Source organism: Ostrea edulis, chromosome 8, assembly GCF_947568905.1.
Source record: "Ostrea edulis chromosome 8, xbOstEdul1.1, whole genome shotgun sequence".
Lineage (NCBI taxonomy): Eukaryota > Metazoa > Mollusca > Bivalvia > Ostreida > Ostreidae > Ostrea > Ostrea edulis.
Window position 1 is genome coordinate 56400063 of NC_079171.1, and position 21292 is coordinate 56421354.

The following is a 21292-nucleotide window of genomic DNA, read 5'->3' on the forward strand; positions in this document are numbered from 1 at the left end:
AAATTTCCTTTTGAAAACAATATCTGCTTTTAAAAATCAATCAAAAAGAGGGGGGGGGGGTTAACCCCTGGTCCGTTCTTTCCCGCCCCTCTAGATCCGCCACTGATGAGCAGCAATACGCGATCAAGAGAGTGATCTATTCAGGTTTTGTAAGTGACATAATGACCTTTACGCAACAACGCAAACACAGAATTTTCATTGTTTTTCATCTTTTATAGGCTAGATCCTTCTTGTTTCTAGAATTTTAATGTCAGACTTCATAAGGTCATGTCAATGAAAGCAATATCAAATATATTTTTTAAATCAAAACCTAAATCCCGATCGAGAAAGTTTCTTAAATCGGTATTTCCTTACTTAAAATGAGTCGGTGTGTTTGTATTTGCATCGAGGTAATTTAATGAAATAATAATTCTAATCAATGATAATAAAATTAATTAAGTATATGCAACTACGAGGGAAATGAGATTTTTTTTCTTCTTCATAATTTGCTTAGATGTAATTCATTTCTAGTTTCCATGCATTTGTTTTCACTTTCCCTTCTTCATAAGTTTGAATGCTTAGAAAATCAATACAATATGTTATTATTAAATTCAAACATCAATTTTATCATGTTGCGTTATTTACACATTACCGAGAAATGTTATTAAAAACTGCGTCCTATTAAAACTTTTCGCTATTTTTAATGAGTAAACCAGGGAAAAAATAATGCGATATTTAGGCGATATTAAAAAATCATTGATCTGCATTTCTCTCCGGAAACACCCCCCCACCCCACCCCCCAAATGGCGTAAAGTATGCGAGCGGACCAAAGAATCACAGCTAAAGAGAAATAACCCTGAATCAAAACTTTCCAATTCATTTTACCAGAGACCAGAGTTGTCTTTCTTTTATTTCCATTTAATGAAAAACATGCATTGACATCCCTACTCTGCATTGCTATTTTTGTTCTTTTAATTAATAAACAGATTTGATAAAATGATCAGTTATGGAGTCAAGCCTTCAGAAGCCCCTGCCTGGCACGAGTAGAACCGCCACCTGTGATTACACCCATGTATGTATTGTCTACATTTTAACGTGATTTAGGACGAACAGTCTGATTTTGGATTGAGAAAATCAGCCAATTAAATAGTACACATGAAATAGTCCACCAGTGGTGGGGTCAAAGGGCAAACAATATATTTTAAATGGAATTTGGTGTTTAAGGAGGTCTACTACACCGTCATAACGGCTGACTTCCCTTTAAAACATGAATGGAAATATGAATACATGTACTTATGTAACGGACATATACATGTAGAGGGAACTTATACTGCCTCGCTAACTTTTCTAGTGATGTGGTAGAATCTCTCTATTGATCACTCAAGTTAAAGGACACATATCTTGTTTTCAAAGTATACAGAATTATATGCATTTTGTCTTCCTTATGCTTATAGAACTTGACAGGGTGTGAGGGTGGCCGCTACACGTTAGACTTTTACCGGCAAAACTTGCATATTCCTTTTAAACTTGATTGCCTAGTTGGGTAGCTCCGTCGGTTAACGGATCAACTGCTTATGTGTTGTCCAGCAGGGTTTTAATTTTCTAAAAATTACTGAAAATTGCATGTTTTGACTAAATAAAGTAAATTTCAAAGTTTTCAGCTGTACATGTTTAACGTTTCATTCATATAGAATTGCCTAGGTAGCGTGTTACTCCTCCTTAACTTTCTCTGGTGTGTTATTCCTTCTTAAACTTCCCTGCTGTGTCATTCTTTCCTAAATTTTTCTGGTGTGTTATTCCTCCTTAAATTTCACTGGTGTGTTGTTCCTCCTTAAATATCTCTGGTGTGTGATTCCTCGACAAATTTGATGAGATGTGATATAAACACATAACGTTAGTTTTATGTTCTAAAATTCATATTTCTGATGTCCCAGGTTTAAATTCTTTCAAAACCATAAGTTCAACAAATGAGCTTTTCTGATCACCTATTGTCCTGTGTCTGTCTGTCTGTCTGTCTGTGATTTTGACTCATCGGACCAAATTCAACCAACGCAGGCTTGTTTTAGGAGTTTCAGTTTAAGCTATGAACTAACACTTAGTACTTTACAAGTTGAAGTGAATACAAGTAGACAGACATATTTATTTTCTACGTAGCCCAGGAGTGATAGGTTCGGACCCTCCATTTCCCTAAATATACACGACTTGCATAGCTTCTACCAATGGAATTAAGATGTTTGATTTGAAAAAAAAATCGGGAAGAATTTGTAGTGTATTGAAAATCGCGCGGAAAATAAAACTATCAAAATCTCTTTCATAGCAACAGCAGGAACAGAGAGACTCAGGCAAGTTGAAATATGTGAATGGTGAGCTAAATAATTATTGTGTTAATTCAAAAGATGTCATTACTATAGAAAAGAATCATGATCACTGCTGTAATGATACACTGCAACCCATTCACAGAGCTAGAATCAATCACGTTGATCTCGATCTTTTGATGTGAAATCTTTACATAGTACAGTAATGGATTTTTCTTTCATTATATAAGTGGTAAGGTTGATTTTCATCGTCATGTGTGAGTAACTCACCCTAACAATCTATAGATCCGCCACTGCTGCAGTTGTTTTATGACATTATCGTTTGTTACGATATTACAGACAATGCGGCGCACTACCTTGTGTAGGGGACTACAAGATTAGGATGAACATGGGGTATTCTACTTAAGTTCGTAATCTGTAATACAGATGCATCTGTAACACCTCTGGTCGTTAAATTAAATCCACGCTAATAATGAATACACGCTTCCAATGAATTCACGCTTACAATGAATACACGCTAACAATGAATTCACGCTTATAATGAATTCACACTTACAATGGATACACGCTTACTATGAATACACGCTTATATAATGAATCACAGTTTACAATGAATTCACGCTTACAAGAATAGACGCTTACAATGAATTCACGCTTACAATGAATACACGCTTATAATGAATACACGCTTACTATGAATACACGCTTATATAATGAATTCAAGTTCATAATGAACTCACGCTTACAATGAATTCACGCTTACAATGAATACACGCTTATAATGAATTTAAGTTTACAATGATTTCACGCTTACAATGAATACACGTTTATATAATGAATTCAAGTTTACAATGAATTCACACTTTCAATGAATACACGCTTATAATGAACTGACGATTACAATGAATTCACGCCTATAATGAATTTACGCTTATAATGAATTCACACTTACAATGGATTCACGCTTATAATTAAATCACGCTTGTTATGAATTCACGATTATAATAAGTTCACGCTTATCATTAACTTACAATTGTAATGAGTTCAATTGCAAGCTTATAATGAATCCATATTTGTAATTAATTCACGCTTAAAATGGGGAGACGTTCGTAATGAATTCATCGGTTGCGGCAATCTGATTAAAACCAGATCCTAGGATCCGCTCACGTAGATCTCCATTGTGAGCGGATCATAGGATCTGATTTTAATCAGATTGCGGTTGCGGCAGCTTAATGGTAAAGTGTTCACCTTGAAACAGTTAGTTCGTGAGTTAGAACCCCGCTCGTGCCATGGCCGCATCAAATATAAGACATTAAAATAGGTAGCGATTGCTTCTTTGCTAAACGCTGGGTATCTAGAGGCGAGAATCATGGGTCTTTCAGATACGACCTTAAAACGGTGGTCCCGTGTCGTGACAGCCGTTGACACGCTAAAGAACTCTCACTGCTACAGCCCTATGCGCTAAGTATAGGTCTACATTTGTGGTACTTCACCTACAGCTAGTAACATCTGAGTATAAGTGAAACATTCTCCACGGGACGTAAACACAAACAAACAACGCTTATGTTTAATTCACAATTGTAATGAATTCATCTTTATAGTGAATTTACGCTGATAATGAATCCGCGCTAATATTGAATTCATGCTTATAATGAATTCACGTTTATAATGAATTCACGCTTATGATGAATTTACACTTCTAATGAACTCACGCTTATAATGACTTCACGCTTATAATGAATCCACGTTTATAATGAATTCACACTTCTAATGAATTCACGCTTATAATGGATTCAAGTTTATAATGAATTCACGTTTATAATGATTTCACTCTTATAATGAATTCACGCTTATTATGAATTCACGCTTAAAATGAATTCACACTCATGATGAATTCACGCTTATAATGAATGCATGCTTATGACGAATTCACGCTTATAATGAATTCACGATTCTAATGATTTCACGATTATAATGAATTCACACTTATAATGAATTCATGCTTTTAAGGAATTCATGCTAATAATGAATTCATGCTTATAATGAATTCACGATTCTAAGGAATTCATCCTCATAATGAATTCATGCTTATGATGAATTCACGATTCTAATGAATTCATGCTTATGATGAATTCATGATTCTAATGAATTCATGCTTATAATGAATTCACGCTTATAATGAATTCATGCTTATAATGAATTCACGATTCTAATAAATTCACGTCTATAATGAATTCACGTTTATAATGAATCTATGCTTTCAGCAAAGTGATTTTTCTTCGCAGTATTTTTAAAACATCATGAACCTACTGTATATAAGGAGTGAGGTATATAACGAATCAGTATGGAGGCTGACTTGCGCCACTTTACAATTTGTCGTCTTGTCATTATTTCAAGGCGAGAAGACGATAAAACGATAATTAGCTTCTTTTCGCCTCGAAATAACGAAAAATTGAAGAGGCGAAAAAATACAGATTTTTCCATCATTTTGCTATCTGATTTTCTAGGAATTCAATATGAGATTTTCTATGTTTTCGATAATTATTAAATGCATTCTGATGTACTTGTATTCTGCTGAAGAAATCTTTATTTTTTGTAAATGTTATAACAGGCATGTTTAATTGGAGGTTGGGATGGACAGGGCCCTGCTCTCTCACTTTTGTTTTTACAATTGTTAGTAGTGATACTTTTCACTAGTACTCAGGTGACCGATAAGGCCAATGGGCCTCTTGTTGTTAGCTGTTCTTGAAAGTTTAGTTTGTGTGTGTTTGTGTTTAATTTGATAGCTGTTGTTTAGAGGTTTCGTTTCTGTGTTTTGTATTAAGTTTTTTGGCTAGCTGCTATTAAAGGATTTGTTTGTTTATTTTGTGTTGTAGGGTTGTGAAAATTGATCACTGTTGATTAATTTCATCTGTTTCATTGATCTGTAAGATTTAAGAATTTTTAGTGATTAGTTAATACAGGTGTACACATGCATCCGATCTCATATATATAACATTGTTCAACGAACCAGGATTAACATGTTCCCTACTCCTGATCTGCATAGTGTAAGTAAGTAAGTAAGTAAGTGATTATCTTATGGAGATTATCTTATGGTGATTATTTTATGGGGATTATCTTATGGTTCCTTTGTGTTTTGCCTTTTTGCAGATCCCTCCTTGTTTTAGAGATACGTTTATAGATTTGTATTTACTAGCTCGACTTGGAAGTTTTGTTTGTTGGTTTTGTTTGTTGGTTTTGTTCGTTAAGATTGTGTTTGGTTTGTGATAATTGATAGGAAACCATGAAATGAAATATTACGTGACACGTCTATGTCATAGACATGTTGACTTTCTTCAGCTTTCAATTTATTCAATGACCGTGAAACAAAGGTTGCTGTTTTCCCTTTGAATGCTAAACCTCAATTTCCTCTATTCTTCGGTATACAGCATTCTACGAACTTTTTCCAGCGCGAGTTCAAAGTTATTTCAAGCAACAATTTGTTAAAAATTATGTATGAGAGGAAGTGATATTCAATTATGCTTGAATACTACTACAATCATCTGTTGCTATTTTAAAAATCTTACTTCCGTTTTAAAAAGCGTGTTCGCATTAATAAACGCAACATTAGAACATTTCATAAAATGCAAAAAAACATAAGCATGTCAGTTATTGCTTGCTTGATACCCACAATGACTGGCACTTTAATCGACCAGTATGTAATTTGATAAAAGCGAGGCCATCTACGGCTGAAATTATAACGGAATCTCACTATAATAGTGTACCAGTATTATAGCGGATGTTTCCCCTAACCTCACTGCTTCTAAATATCACTTAACGTTTTCCCAATGCCTCGGATTCCACCCTTTATAAACATCTATCATGACAAGGTTCACAAACTTGACACATGCCTATATCATGTTTTATACACCGTACATATAACCCGAATTTTCCCAAGTCACCAACGTTTACTTTATCTAATATGGTATCATAAAAAGTTGAATGAATGAAACCTTCCTTGGAAAAAAGGAAATAAGTTAAGTGGTTTATAGAAGCAGCGTCACAATGCGGAGGATTTATCTTATATATCTATATACAGATTCATTATATAGCATAACTCTGTTAAACGCCCGTTGTATATAAAACTTCCGTTTCTAACTACTTTTGAGATCATCCCCGCTTCAACATTCCCTAGATTGATTCCCGGTTTATCAATAAGATATATGAACAAAGTAAATACTAAGGTGACGTTTTAATCTTTTCAACAACATTTATCAAATTTCAAATATAAACAATATTTACGGATTAATTTGTTAATTGGTTTCTAAAACAAAACCTCGGAATCAACTCTATAGGAATATGAAACGCTATTGATAAAAGTACTAGAAAATATTGTGTACACAAATTGTGATATAGCACCATAGTGCCAAATGAAATAATGCAAGTCAAATATCATATTTCACATTTCTGCTTCATACTTAGAGATTTTCTTGAAAAATAGATGTTGACGGCAAACTAAAAGCTCAACTCAAATTTATGATAAACGGGATGATTTCAGATTCTCCATCGTCAACTTTCCAAATTCATTTGGGGATATTCCCTTCTCACTTGCATATGGTGTTTATATCTCTCAACTGATTCGATATGCACGAGCTTGTTCTGCGTATGATCACCTTTTAAATCGGGACAGGCTATTGACAAACATGGTTTGCATGGAGCAGTGAATGATTTGTATGGAACGGTGAATGGTTGGTTTGGAGCAGTGAATGGTTTATTTACTGACAAACAAGTTGTATGTGCAGGGGTTTCAACAGTCTCAATTAAAGTTAATTTCGCATATTATATGGTTTTTATAACAACCTAGTTTGCCATAACAAGCTGTCATTCGATTATCGGATCAAGATATGGGGCTCACGGCGGGTATGACCGGTTAACAGGAGATGCGTTCTCCTCCCAGGCACCTGATCCCACCTCTGGAGTGTCCTGGGATCCGTGTTTGCCCAACTATTTGTCTTGAATTGCGTTTAATTGCGTTTAGGATAGTCGAGATTGATCATTGTTCATTATCTTCACCTTCCACGATAAACAAATACTCCGAAATTACAATTAAAAATCAAAAGTAAAAAACAGAGGTATAAACAATTCTCGTCAGCAAAGAACCAGTCAAAATCCGGCGGAGAATCACGGGTCGCTCGGATATGACCTGGGAAACGGAAGTCCTTTGTCGCGGCAGGCGTTGGCATGTTAACTAAAGAACCCATACTGCCACATTCTTAAACGCTAAGCATAGGTCTAGATTTGTGTTACTTCATCTACAACCAGTGTTGTCTCAATATGAGTGAATATTAATTAATATTAATTAATATTATTGACGAGACGTAAAACTAACAAACAACCAATAGTGTGTATTGTTAAATAAATGCTGAACCAGGCACTATTTTTACTTTCAGTACTTTGATTTTACTATACAAACGGGCTCTGTGGAACCGCGTGGTTCTTGTCACCGAAATTCGCAAGTTCTTTTTTTTTTTACTTCCGTGTCCCTGCCTCTGAGATGTTTTTCACTACTGTAAATGTTTGTTGTGCGTGGTTTGTGTTTTAGTGGGATCGAGACAATGGAGATTTTACTGAAGATACTTTGTGTTGGACTTGCTGTCATTCCAGTGTCCTGTTTCGGTAATCCATACCTATCTATCTATATATTTCTATTTATTTCTCTATATGGCCATGTAACGTCCGGGGCTCGAACTCACGATCTCCCGGTTACGAAGCTGACGCTCTACCACGGAGCTACCGCGGTTAATAAACACTGCTGTGTAAATGTTAGTTTTTTTTTTCTGATTTAGATAACAGCAATGACGTGTATTAAATATTTGTATATCAAAATTATGTAGTAAAACATAGATGCACGGAATATATATCTAGATGTTTTTGATTTACTTTTGGGATGCAAGAGTAAAGGAAAGATAAAGAAATTTGACTTGATCAGCGAACTAAACTTTGATTATCTAATTTCTCGGCGAATTTAGCAGAAATTATTTTATTTCGCCATTTCCTGTACTGGTCAATATTTATTCAACATCATTTCAAATTAAATTTCAGTTAACCTTGCACAAATGACGGAATATGGAGGTCAGGCCTCCCAAAGTTCAACATATCCCGATCAGCCCTGGACTGCAGACAAAGCAGTGGACGGATACCTTCAGCATGATAACAATGAATCTACCTGTAGTTTTACTCAGATGTATACATCACCAACAGCATGGTGGAAATTTTCTTGGAGGAAAACAGCAAACGTTGCATACTTGGAGATTTATTTTAGGAATAGATGTAAGATTTTTAGAGGAAAACAAGAACAAAACATAATGTCTTCTTCTTATTTCTATTTCTTCGCCATTCATGAAACCATTTTATTTCCGGTATTGGTTTATCATCAAATATGAACTATGAATAAGCAATTACAAGAATAATTTTTAACAAATTAATCTGATTGTTGAATGAAAGCTGAAAAGTGACAAGTAAACGGTAACGCATTGAATTTCTAATGAAAAGTCAACAGAAATTACGACGGAACTACCTTTTAGTATATAAGGATAGTTTGTTCGATCATTCATTCGTGTTTTGTTTCGATATATTATCTAAAAGTTTTCATCTAGATGTGTAGTACATTTGAGGAATCTACCATGCATCCTGTCTCGATACTGGAGTCGGAAATAAAAGCGTACTATGAATAGCCTCCTGTTTTAATACTGCACAACACAAGATTTTGATTCTATAAAAACAATTTCCCAGTGTTTCTCTTTCGCTTAAATACTTCCAAGTAAACAACAGTTCCCATGTAGAAATCTCAAGATTACATACGCTTTATATACATTTCATTTTTTAAGAAAGTCCTTATTGTGCATTTATAAAGCGTATCATGTTATCACATTACATAAGAAATAATTTAAAGGTATTACATAAAAAATCATATAGAGCGTTTTCCATAAAGATACAACGCATGTATACAATGTTACAATTAGTTTACACGCTTAGAAGTATATATTTCTCTGTTAATGTGCAAAACGTATGCCTTCAAAGTAAAACTTTTTTATGTACATATATCAGAAGGTACGTCTTTCTTTGATTATTATCTGGTTTTTATCTATTTATCGTGTCTGACAATCAGCTTTTATTGCAGCTGCTGGTATACATGTTATTCCAACGTCATATTCTCCCAATAAAGTATTTACTCAGGGATCATCACCTTGTCCTACCCGCGTTCTGAATGTCACAGTCAATAAAGCTACCAGAGGGATAGCGCTGTTCAACACGAAGAAACCGCCTGTAGTAACAAACTGTGAAGGATATCGATATCGTCACCCTTATGCTACCATTGAAACATGTGAAGTCAAAATAATGGGTGAGCTTAACATTGAACACTTACCCACTTTTACATATTAATTTTGACCACGAATTACTCCGTTTACCTGATCAAGATATGGGTCTAACGGCGGGTGTGACCGGCTATCAGGCGATGGATACTCCTCCGAGCCACCTGATCCCACCTCTGGTGTGTTCATGAGGTCGGTGTTTGTCCAACTCTTACTTGTGGATTCTTTATAGGAGTTATAAGGACGATCACTGTTATCTTCAATTTTTCATAAAGGGTTTCTAGAAAATACCATCAGTAGAAAAAAATATATTCTTAGAGACCAAGATGTATTATATGCCTGCAAAAATACATTAAAAATACAAAAGACCGGTGTATAAGTTGTTTTTAATAATTTGAATAATCGAGATTTTGATGATCAGTGTGTTGTTAATTTTCAACGAAAAAGGAACGCAAGTGTAGCTTTTTGGGAAAAAAAATAACTTTTGTCTATATGAATAATTGTTTAAGGAAATAAAAAAGAGACATATTATACAATGAGATAGATTGATGAAAGGTGAAGATAACGAACAGAGATCAATCTCATAACTCCAATAAGCAATGCAAAATAGATAGTTGGGCAAACACGGACCCTTGAACACACCAGAGGTGGGATCAGGTGTCTTGGGGGAGTAATAATCCCCTGTTGACCGGTCACATCCGCCGTGAACCCTATATTCTGAGATGTACGAAGAAAACTGAAGAATTCCACAACATAAATTCAACAAAATATATCATTGAAATAATGAAATAGAATGTCAAAAACAGTATTAATACATAGGAACGTTTCTAGTTGCTGCCGGAACACCGGTTTATTTTGAGTTTACACAATGTCCTGAGAGCACTTGATGTTTCCGGTGCCGATAATACATATAACAGTATTTCTAGTATGCGTTGTGAAACACAAACGTGATACGATTTGCTGCCGAAAGTTGTCACACAAATACAAACAAGGATGGTGGAACAGGTCGATATCATCTTGATAAGTTTGCGAAGAGCAACATTTAAACCAATCAAAACATTATAGAATGTTCACATCACGTGCTTTCCACCATTCGATATCAAAGGAAATACATCGTCCAGATACATATAGAGATTTCAACTTTTATATACCGTCTTACACAGGAAACGGTAAATACAAAGCAAAATATCAAAATACGTCAAAGAGTAAATGTCACTTATTTCGCTTACATCATTGTTTAATCTAGAAGAAGTCTCTTTGTAGACACGTCGTGCTTTGTATGATGTATACAAAACACACTATTGTGCTTACTATTGCTAGTATACTTACGTAATCAAACAATGCTTTAACATCTGCTGCTGGTTAACAGGTTGCCCGTATGCACATTTCGGGGAAAACTGCACACCATGTGGACTGTGTCAGGACGGATTGTGTGACGTATTTAACGGATCCTGTATCCAGGGATGCAGTACCCACGTGATGAATCCTCCACTCTGTATCCGTACGCCTGGGTTTCACTAATTCTTTATATTCTCATAATACATGTATTTATTTGTGTTCTCGATCTTTTGTGTTTTTCTCTGATGCTATGAAAGAGAAATATTGATCGCATATTGAAACATTATCTTATTCAGGAACTAAATTACAATTTAATCTCAAAAAGATTACTTTAAAGACAGGCTTTTGGGGCTGGGGAAGTTGAACTTCCTAAGTCATCGGTTACATCATGCATGTATATATTGTCAGGGGATCATGTACACATTACATTTCATCTTTAACTTTTTTTGATACCTGACATAATGCTAAAACATATATCCTATATTCAAAACACAATTCTAATGCATGGATTAAAAACAGAGATGATTTGTTCAACATAGTGTGTATCTATAAACAATATAAACTGGCAAAAAACACGTTATAAATATTGATCAAAAAGGAAAGTGCAACACTCATCGATTTAGAAACATGTCAAAATAGTTCCCTGTAGTGATATGTTCATATCCGACACGCTGCATGGCTTTCATTTTTGATGATGTTTATCTTAGAAACATTCTTGGAATTTCAATCGCTAACTATGGTCAGAAACAAAAGTATAAATAATATATAAGTAATGAATGTTATTAAAATGCAATTTTATCAAAGTTTGTCAGTAAAATACAATCTATATATTTAGGTAATGGTCACATGCTAATTTAAAATAATGTTTCGAAATCAAGGCTAGTTTTAATGTACTAGTATAGGAAGGGAGTATTTTATAAAATAATTTCAGTTCTGAGATCTTTCAGTACTTTGATTATTCCAAATTAGTGGTTTTATACAGATTATACATGATATACAGGTAAGGGTACTCCTTAACATGAATTCTATTTATATATTTAATCCGCTCGTAAAACTACTTTTAACAGATTGTAAAAATGGTTTTTATGGGAGAAACTGTAGAGAGACCTGTGGGAAATGTCGTACCAGAACACGTTGTGATGACGTCACGGGCACCTGTCCAGCAGGATGTCAGGATCACTGGTCCGGGCCTAAGTGTGACGGTGCGTGCTAATTATATACAGCTATTACAATGTCGTTACATTGATTGCTGAAACTAAGAAAAAACATACACACTTTTGTAACTTCATTTTATTTGAAATCCGAATGTCAAATATTCAGATTGAGGTGAGATCGTTTGTTCTCATCTTAGACTGTATCTCTCTAAAATTGTTCCATTTCTCCTGAGATTTTTTCCATTCATGTTAAAAATTATCCCATGCAAATCATTCCACGTTTAATCGTCAATCGCGTTGTGTACCACCGATAATATATCGCACCGTTGTTGTAATAGATTCCACCAGTGTTGTGATAGGTTCCACCAGTGTTATAATAGGTTCCATTAGTGTTGTAATAGGTAGCATCTGTGTTGTAATAAATTCCACCAGTGTTGTAATAGATTCCGTCAGTGTTGTAATAGGTTCCACCAGTGTTGTAATAGATTTCGTCAGTGTTGTAATATGTTCCATCAGTGTTGTAATAGGTTATATCAGTGTTGTAATAGGTTCCAACAGTGTTGTAATAGATTCCGTCAGTGTTGTAATAGGTTCCACCAGTGTTGTAATAGGTTCCATCAGTGTTGTAATAGGTTCCACCAGTGTTGTAATAAATTCGACCAATGTTGAAATAGGCTCCATCAGTGTTGAAATATATTCCCTCAGTGTTGTTGTAGGTTCCGTCAGTATTGTAATAGGTTCCATCAGTGTGTAATAGGTTCCACCGGTGTTGTAATATGTTCTATCAGTGTTGTAATAGGTTCCACTACTGTTGTAATAGGTTCCATCAGTGTTGTAATAGGTTCCACCGGTGTTGACATATATTCCCTCAGTGTTGTTGTAGGTTCCGTCAGTATTGTAATAGGTTCCATCAGTGTGTAATAGGTTCCACCGGTGTTGTAATATGTTCTATCAGTGTTGTAATAGGTTTCATCAGTGTTGTAATAGGTTCCATCAGTGTTGTAATAGATTCCATCAGTGTTGTAGTGCATATTGAAGTTTTAAACGGTTTTAATTCATGATGCATACTGTGTAAAAGGAAAATTTTGCATTTGAAATCTGTCTGCCTTCATTGTTTAGCTTATTTGAGCAGCTGGGATATTAACTTCCTTACAAGTAATTTAACGTCGATGTGCAGAGAAAAAATATCTAAACGGATGTTTATAAATAATCCACATAACAAGCAGTTCATTAACACATATATCTTACTTCAGATTGGACCTAAATTTCAACCAAAAAAGCTGTAAATGTGATATGAATTTCTCATCAATGGCTGTCCTGAGTTTCTTTCTGAGAGGGTCATAAAACGTAATTGGCATCCTATGGATCATTTGCTATTGGCAGAGGAAATATTTACGGATTTTAAATCAGACGCTGAAACACGAATAATGAATTAATCCTTCCAAAGCTATGATTTAAAAAATCTAATAACTACTAGGGTACATAAATGATCAAAGAAAACCTCAAATAACCCCACACATTTTGATCGACAGTGTGTCAGGACGGCTTTCACGGGTCTGACTGTACATTATCGTGTGGACATTGCAGACACGGAACACACTGTAACAAGACAACCGGTATTTGTACAGAGGGTTGTCAGAGGAAGTGGAATGGAACCAAATGTGACGGTGGGTATCTATAAAATTGATATAAGTCTACGTCAGTTACTTTTCTTTTACTTTTTGCATGTTAAACCATAATTCTCAATAAAATTACATGTTTTGAAAACCTTTATAATTTTTTTTAGGAGGAATCGAAAGTTGTAGAAAACAAAATTAAACGACGCTCCAGTTAAATGGAAAATGTTTTCAAGATTAGTTCAGACGTGTACAAATTTAAGTACTTGATATCAAGCCAGCATATTGCAATGAAATGTAGATAATTATTAATGATCTTACGAACGTATTAAAACAATGGCCTAGTTCGATCATCAACTATGGTAAATAAAGTGAAACCAACGAACAATTCCACTATTTTTGGTCGAAACTGGGAGGGGTGTAACGGCGCTTGTCTGGTCTACCAAACAGCAACCGGTGCTTACATAATGGTTAAACTTTGGTAACCAGACATGTGCACCGATGTTCCGGAAACAAGCTAGGCGTACGTAATAGAGTTTCGGAAATAAACTAAACAACTAATATCAATGATGATCAAACTAGTACAATAATGTATGTTTTCAGCATACAATTGCTGTTCTAGCAAGGGAAGGTGCATCGTTTGTCTTAACATATACAACTTTCCGATAACCACGTTTTGTAGCATTTCAAAATAGAGGGGGGGGGGTAAGCCTAATAATTGATCAATTTTCGATAGTTTTGTTGACAACTGCATTTGTAAAAAAAACATTATATACCTAGGTATGCAGAGCAGGAAGGTCTCTACAAAACTTGTAAATTTCACGATCCTCGTGTAGGGTTCTGATTGCAACTTGGTGCATAGTGTTTTTGTAGAAACATTTGAATAACATCTCTGTAATAAAACTGTTACTAAAGTGAAAGTGAGTTGATACTTAGAAGGGGCGGGTAGTCCTTTACCAAATTACTTGATGTTATAATTTCGGGAGAACGGTTTTTGATTTCAGGGTGGCGCAAAAATGGTCAGTGGTTAATTGTGTTTACAATTGATCATTTAAAACTTCTTGAAAGATTTTTTTAATTTCAATTTTTGGTTTGACTAGTTATACATTATTAGTTTTATGGATTTTGAGCATGGTATATGGTATATGGACTGACATTGGTTATCAAAGTTTATATTCTCCAGATCCATTAGGATATGTATATTGTATATTGGCGTATTTCACAGATCCTGCCTTCATGAATACAGTACATGTCGTATATGAAACCACGTGAAAAGATAACCACATTACATACCTACATTTCCACGATATTTGTTTCCCTGTTCGTATTCATTATCAGCTACTTTATCAAATTGTAACATTGTTATCAATCACGATTATATCGACAGGTTGTGAAACTGGACAATATGGTGAGGACTGTACACAAAAATGTGGGAAATGCCAGGCTGGAACACAATGTGATATCATTACTGGCATCTGTCCAGAGGGGTGTCAAGATAGCTGGACTGGATCAAAGTGTAACGGTATATTTATTTTCTATACTTAACTGGTTAAAACGTTGTAGATTCAAAGATAGTAAAGTCTGCATTTCGCAAATATGGTCGTTATAACAATCAAAGTTACCAATACAACCTGTCATTGGGTTCTATGTTGTCTGACATGTTTCACTCCAATGGTTAGACTGTTTTACACACTGCTTTTTACTGTTGATTACTCCATTTACCTCATCAAGGTATAAGGTCAACAGGGGATGCTTACTCCATGCGCTAGTTATCTATACCGCAGTAGTTTTATTTAATAACAACATGGCTCGTTATAAATCACAAAGGGTTTACAGCAAGTTTGACCGGTTGACAAGGGATTTTCTCCTCTTGCTCAAGTAGTCCCAACTCTGGAGATAGCATACTTCATATTCTTAGTGTTGTATAATTTATCATATTCATCACTTTTCATAAATTTTCAGGTTTACTTTTCGTTTACTACCAAATGATGTTGTGGACAAATTCCCAATTACCGAAATCTGTTTCTCCGTTGGTTGTTCTTTTAAATATATTGTATTGACGGTTACTATGGAGATGAATGTGATGTATGTGGATACTGTATATCTTCATAGCAAATCAACTTAAAAATTATTTTACTTTGATATTCAGCTGTCAGTAAAACGCATATATTTCTTTAAAAAACTACTTACAATACAATCAGTAAATACAACAGTTTACAATACCCTCAGCAAATAAAACAGTTTACTATACAATTAGTAAGGAAAACAGTTTACAATACCATCAGTAGTTATAATAGTTTGTAATATCATCAGTAAATACAACAGTTTACAACACCATCAGTAAATACAACAGTTTACAATACCATCAGCAAATACAACAGTTTACAATATCATCAGCAAATATAACAGTTTACAATATCACCAAATACAACAGTTTACAATATCAGCAAAAACAACAGTTTACAATACCATCAGTAAATACAACAGTTTACAATATCAGCCAATACAACAGTTTACAATATCAGCAAACACAATGTAATAACAACAGTTTAGTAAATGTTTTCTTTGTAATATCTTTTTAGTTTCATCGATCAACGAAATCGAATCAGGTGGAATTTCTTTTTTCAATATATTACTTAAGGCTATTGGGAAACAAGTAATAAGGCTCTTGATGGAATCTCCCTGTAATACCACCCTTACCTTCATAATGTCTGAATACTGTATTTCCTCGCTAAATATCAGTTAACAATACTTGAGGAATGATGTACACAATGAAATTAGTTAATTCTTCACAAATCAGCACAGTTAGTACATTTCAGTCGATCACACTTGATTATTAAATAGATAGCTAGCAAGAAATGATGGCAATAATCTACGTTTTGTTTAATTACATATTTTTGCTTAATGATAATTTGCCTTTATAATGACAATGGATAACTTGTTTCATGTTTACGAACTTTTCATAAATTAAGATATCTTAAAATATCATGCAATCGCTTCAGAAGTGATCATTTTTTCACTTCAAATGAAATAATTTTCTTTTTAAAGAAAGTGAATAAGGGGATACAATGTAATTTAAATATGTAAAATATAGGAGAGATAAACTATCAATTAATAGTTTGTTTACACTGTAATATTAACAGAGTTGTCATTGTGACGTCATTTAACCATATGTTAAATAACACTTGTACTGTGTGAGCGTTCACACAACCTAGAAAACATTCTCATTTAAGAGTTCTATTGGAGTCCTTTGATAAAACGATGGTAATATTTTACTTTGTTTGTTTGAATTGCCATAAAAAATTCAAGTGTATGGAGTTAGGTATCCAGTACATAATATATTGCTCTTAACACCAACCAATATTTGATTAGTATGTAAATAGATATAGCATCTTGTAGTTGTGCTCAAGCGCGGAGGAGATGTCTCTACTAGCATATATTTATCTCCTCTGTTTTGTATTTGACTCGATAATGATAGAATTTGTGATGTGTATTTCAGTTAGAAAGAGATTATTGTAACACCCCATGACTTTGATGCCGTCGGCATTCACCATTAAGACCAATGATTTACACTACTCATCTACATGTACGTCACCAAATGACTTTTGAAAAAGCGGATAGATCCACCAGGTCTCGATAATCACAAGAACCAATTTCAAATGCGTAACATCCTTTGCTATCTACAAAAAGCAGAACGTATTATACCATATCTCTATGTTTGCTTGCCTGATTAAATATAAGCAGCTCGCTAAAGTAAGGTTCTAACCTCAATGCTTGTCAATAATCATACATTAAACACAACAAAGGTTTAGATGTTAATTCTCTTCCTTTGGAAGTAACCAATATAGCTAATAGAGCTAGTTTTAAATCGACTGTCAAGTTGCATCTTGCAGAAGAAGCTCGTGTAAGGGAAGAAAGCATTTATATTATAATGTTTTTGTGGTGTATAATGATACCTTTTTAAAAATATTTTGTATCAATATATAATCAAACAATGTACATAGTTTTACTTAATTTGGGCTAGGAAAATCATCTAATGCTCAATCTTATTTTTGTCTTTGCTGTCTTAGTCATACATAATCCATAATTAACTTAAAACATTTGAGGACCCCATTGGAAATAAGCAAGATTTATAAATTGCTTTCATGGGTTATCCTAGGCAAATTTTTATTGAAAGTATATAATTTATATTGTCTGTGATAAGACCTGGTACTGCGATAAGCATGTATTTTTGATAATGATGTTGGTGGCTATAGCTGTGATAATATCTGGAGTGCTAATGTGTACATATGATAGCAATGCGCCAAAAATTTAATTGTGATCCCTAACTGACATTATTAATGTATTTTACAATATATATGATTAAGATTTGTAATTTATCTGATGCTTTGCCTGAATAAACATAATAATAATAATAATAATAACGTTATATTTATAGATGGCGAACTCTCTAACACTGTGGTAGCGGTTATTTCCGTTGGGTCCACGCTTTTTACAGTGATGATCCTAACAATCCTGTGCAAAGTTTCATCTACATACATCAGAAGAAATCTATGTTTCAAACAATCTAATGCTAACCAAACAGTGGACAAACCGAAGCAGACCAGCGAAAACATGGATGAATACGAATTTACCGCAGCGACAGGAGATGACCATGAGTACAGTCAGATTGATTCCCCGCTAAATGAACGTTCGAATCCAGAAATGAATACGTATTCAAACACAGATCTAGTAATTTAGAAATGACGGACATAGTACCACCATATTTTAGTCGCAACTGTTCCATGCATCATAAAACGAATGTTAACACACAACTGAAGTTACTTGATGGAACACAATATGATTAATTGTATTTATGTTACAAGAGCCAAAACAGAATATTTTAGAAGATTTTTTATCATTTCAGCAGCAATTTTATGGAACTCATTACCAGATTGTATCTAAAAAAAAAATGCACAACTACCACATCTTTTAAATCAGCCTATCCAAAACATTATTTTGATCCTCAATGATACTCGTGTGTTTATTGTCTCTTTTCATTTAGTTCTTATCTCTATGTATATAAATAGTGATATTTCCATGCTTTGTGATATATGTTCTCGGCATGTATATATCTTATAGACAGGACCACAATGTAAACTAGTTTATATAACTAATTGTTCAATCCTGTATAAATAAAGGATATTATTATTATTATTATGACAACGTTTCATCTGTGTGTTAGTATTGCTTCCAATTATTTCAAAACCTGTCAATGTTCGTGTTTTATCATATCGTTTTCAATCGTTAGATTTTCGTAAACTTGAAATAAAATGTATGATATCATTTTGAATTATTTTCTGATATGTTGAACATGAATTTACATGTTTATATTAGCTGAGTGTATTACCAACCTTCCATAGAGATATATCAGCTTGATGGGAAATCAATCTGTTAATGGGCTTGATCAACACAGTGTCTGTCTTAGACCAATCTGGCAATGAGCTTGATCAACCCTGTATATGACAAACCTGGTATATCTCTACATCTTAATCTGGCTATAGGCTTGATCAACCCTGTATATGACACGCCTGGTATATCTCTACATCTTAATCTGGCTATAGGCTTGATCAACCCTGTATATGACACATCTGGTATATCTCTACATCTTAATCTGGCTATAGGCTTGATCAACCCTATAAATGTCTGTAAACCAATCTCTCCATCGACTTGATCAACCTGGTATATATCTCTAAACTATTCTGACTATCAATCGGGGTTATATGTCTACACTAATACGTGTACGGGTTTGATCAACTCCGTTTACCTCTCTGGCCCAATCTGGCTATTTGCTTTATCAAACAAGTATCTGTCTCCTGACTAATCCCAAAGGATTTGACACGCAAGAGCGGCCATATTAGAAAACGAGGCAGGCTTCTGACGAATAAGCGAATTTTTTTTTATGAATTGTATTATTTTCTCGCGTCAAAATTTGTACTAAGCACGCCTAACCTCACTCATAATCGTACTTGTCGCTTAGATTGTTAACAACAGACACTTGTGTTGGCTAAATATATTAATAAATGTTTCTTTGTTACAGGGGAGTTCCATGTTTATGTAACTCCTCAAGCACTATTTCAGACTATCTGAAAACCCCTCCTTTGTTTTAGGGAATTCAAAATTTGGAAAAATAAATTATCGTTGTTTAAAACGATTAAGATTAGTAAGATTTCAATTTTCACTGTAAACACAGAGTCTATCCAATTACAATGAAGTGAGAAAACAAAAGTGCGGGTTTTTGTATTTTAGATTTGAAAATTAAGATTTGTCTACTAATATATGGATGCAGATTAATGGAAACAGTTGTAGCTGATTATCAACTATACCAATATCGGCTGCACAATCCACATTAGTTTCTGGTGATATAAATTTCATTTTCTTTTCGTTTTTGTTTCTTCTCGAAACTGCAGGTTTCCGTTGTAATCCTTATTGTTTTTTTATTTAAAAAAATCCACCGGTACAATGTCATATTCAAAATTATCCAGCGTTCCACCGGTACAATGCCATATTCAAAATTATCCAGCGTTCCACCGGTACAATGCCATATTCAAAATTATCCAGCGTTCCACCGGTACAATGCCATATTTAAAATTATCCAGCGATCCACCGGTACAATGTCATATTCAAAAGCATTGATAGATAGAAAGATAGATAGAGAAATTAGTGTTTTTGCATTGGAAAATACAACAGAACATTCATTGTACTATATTCATTATAACCATCTACACATTCTGCATCGTTGCTACATGATAAAGATAGAATACAAAATAATGAAAACCAGAGGGAAATGTGATACCGCTCCTTGTCATCGTGTCTTAACATCTGCAATATTTAAATTGCAACTTCACAACTTTCCTCTCCCTCTTTCACCTTGCACTTTAGCTTCCTTGTTTTCTTGAACAATGGATTTTCGATTCAGGCATGTCCTACATGGATGACTGAATTATCGTTCATCGCCGTTACAGAAAATATGGTATTGAGATTATTACTACCCATGCACAATTTAGGAATAAAATGCGAATTTGTTGTGCAGGATTTATTTGCAAGTCTAAATAAAATAATACATGGCTGTCTAAAAGTTACATTGTACATTTTTAGATCGCGATACACTGATTCTGTACATATTGTGATAGGTCATGTATCTTAAAACAAGTCAAAACTTGATTTTTGTAGATCTGTATAGAGACACACATGAATGACTTCAGTTGTAAATCTGTATATAGATACACATGAATGAGTACAGTTGCAGATTTATACCTTGATATCAATTAATAAGTACAGCTATAGTTTTAAATTGACATATCTCTTTCGATCTCTAAAACCGCCGCGGTGATCTAGTGGTTAGGGCGTTCGCCCCGCATGCGGAAGGCTAAGGTTCGAATCTCGTCTGCAACAGACCTAATTCGTTCAAACTGGTAGTGACAGTTCCATCGCCAAACACTCGGCACCAGGTGTAAATGTAACGGGTCCTCGGAGATGATTAAAAAACGGATGAACCG

General features: G+C 34.3%; 1 protein-coding gene across 2 annotated transcripts; it reads left to right on the forward strand.

The window, feature by feature from the left end:
- Nucleotides 1–7810: 7810 nt before the first annotated feature.
- Nucleotides 7811–19078, forward strand: LOC125663382 (multiple epidermal growth factor-like domains protein 10). Of its 2 annotated transcripts, XM_056146522.1 has the most exons (9): nt 7811–7949; nt 8376–8603; nt 9454–9675; nt 11016–11147; nt 12052–12186; nt 13671–13805; nt 15142–15276; nt 16337–16363; nt 18193–19078. In XM_056146522.1, the coding sequence occupies exons 1-9, from the start codon at nt 7847–7849 to the stop codon at nt 18492–18494; spliced, it is 1419 nt and encodes a 472-aa protein (XP_056002497.1). In that variant the 5' UTR covers nt 7811–7846; the 3' UTR covers nt 18495–19078. The 2 variants fall into 2 exon arrangements, with proteins under 2 accessions (XP_056002497.1, XP_056002498.1); XM_056146523.1 differs by lacking the exon at nt 16337–16363.
- Nucleotides 19079–21292: the final 2214 nt, after the last annotated feature.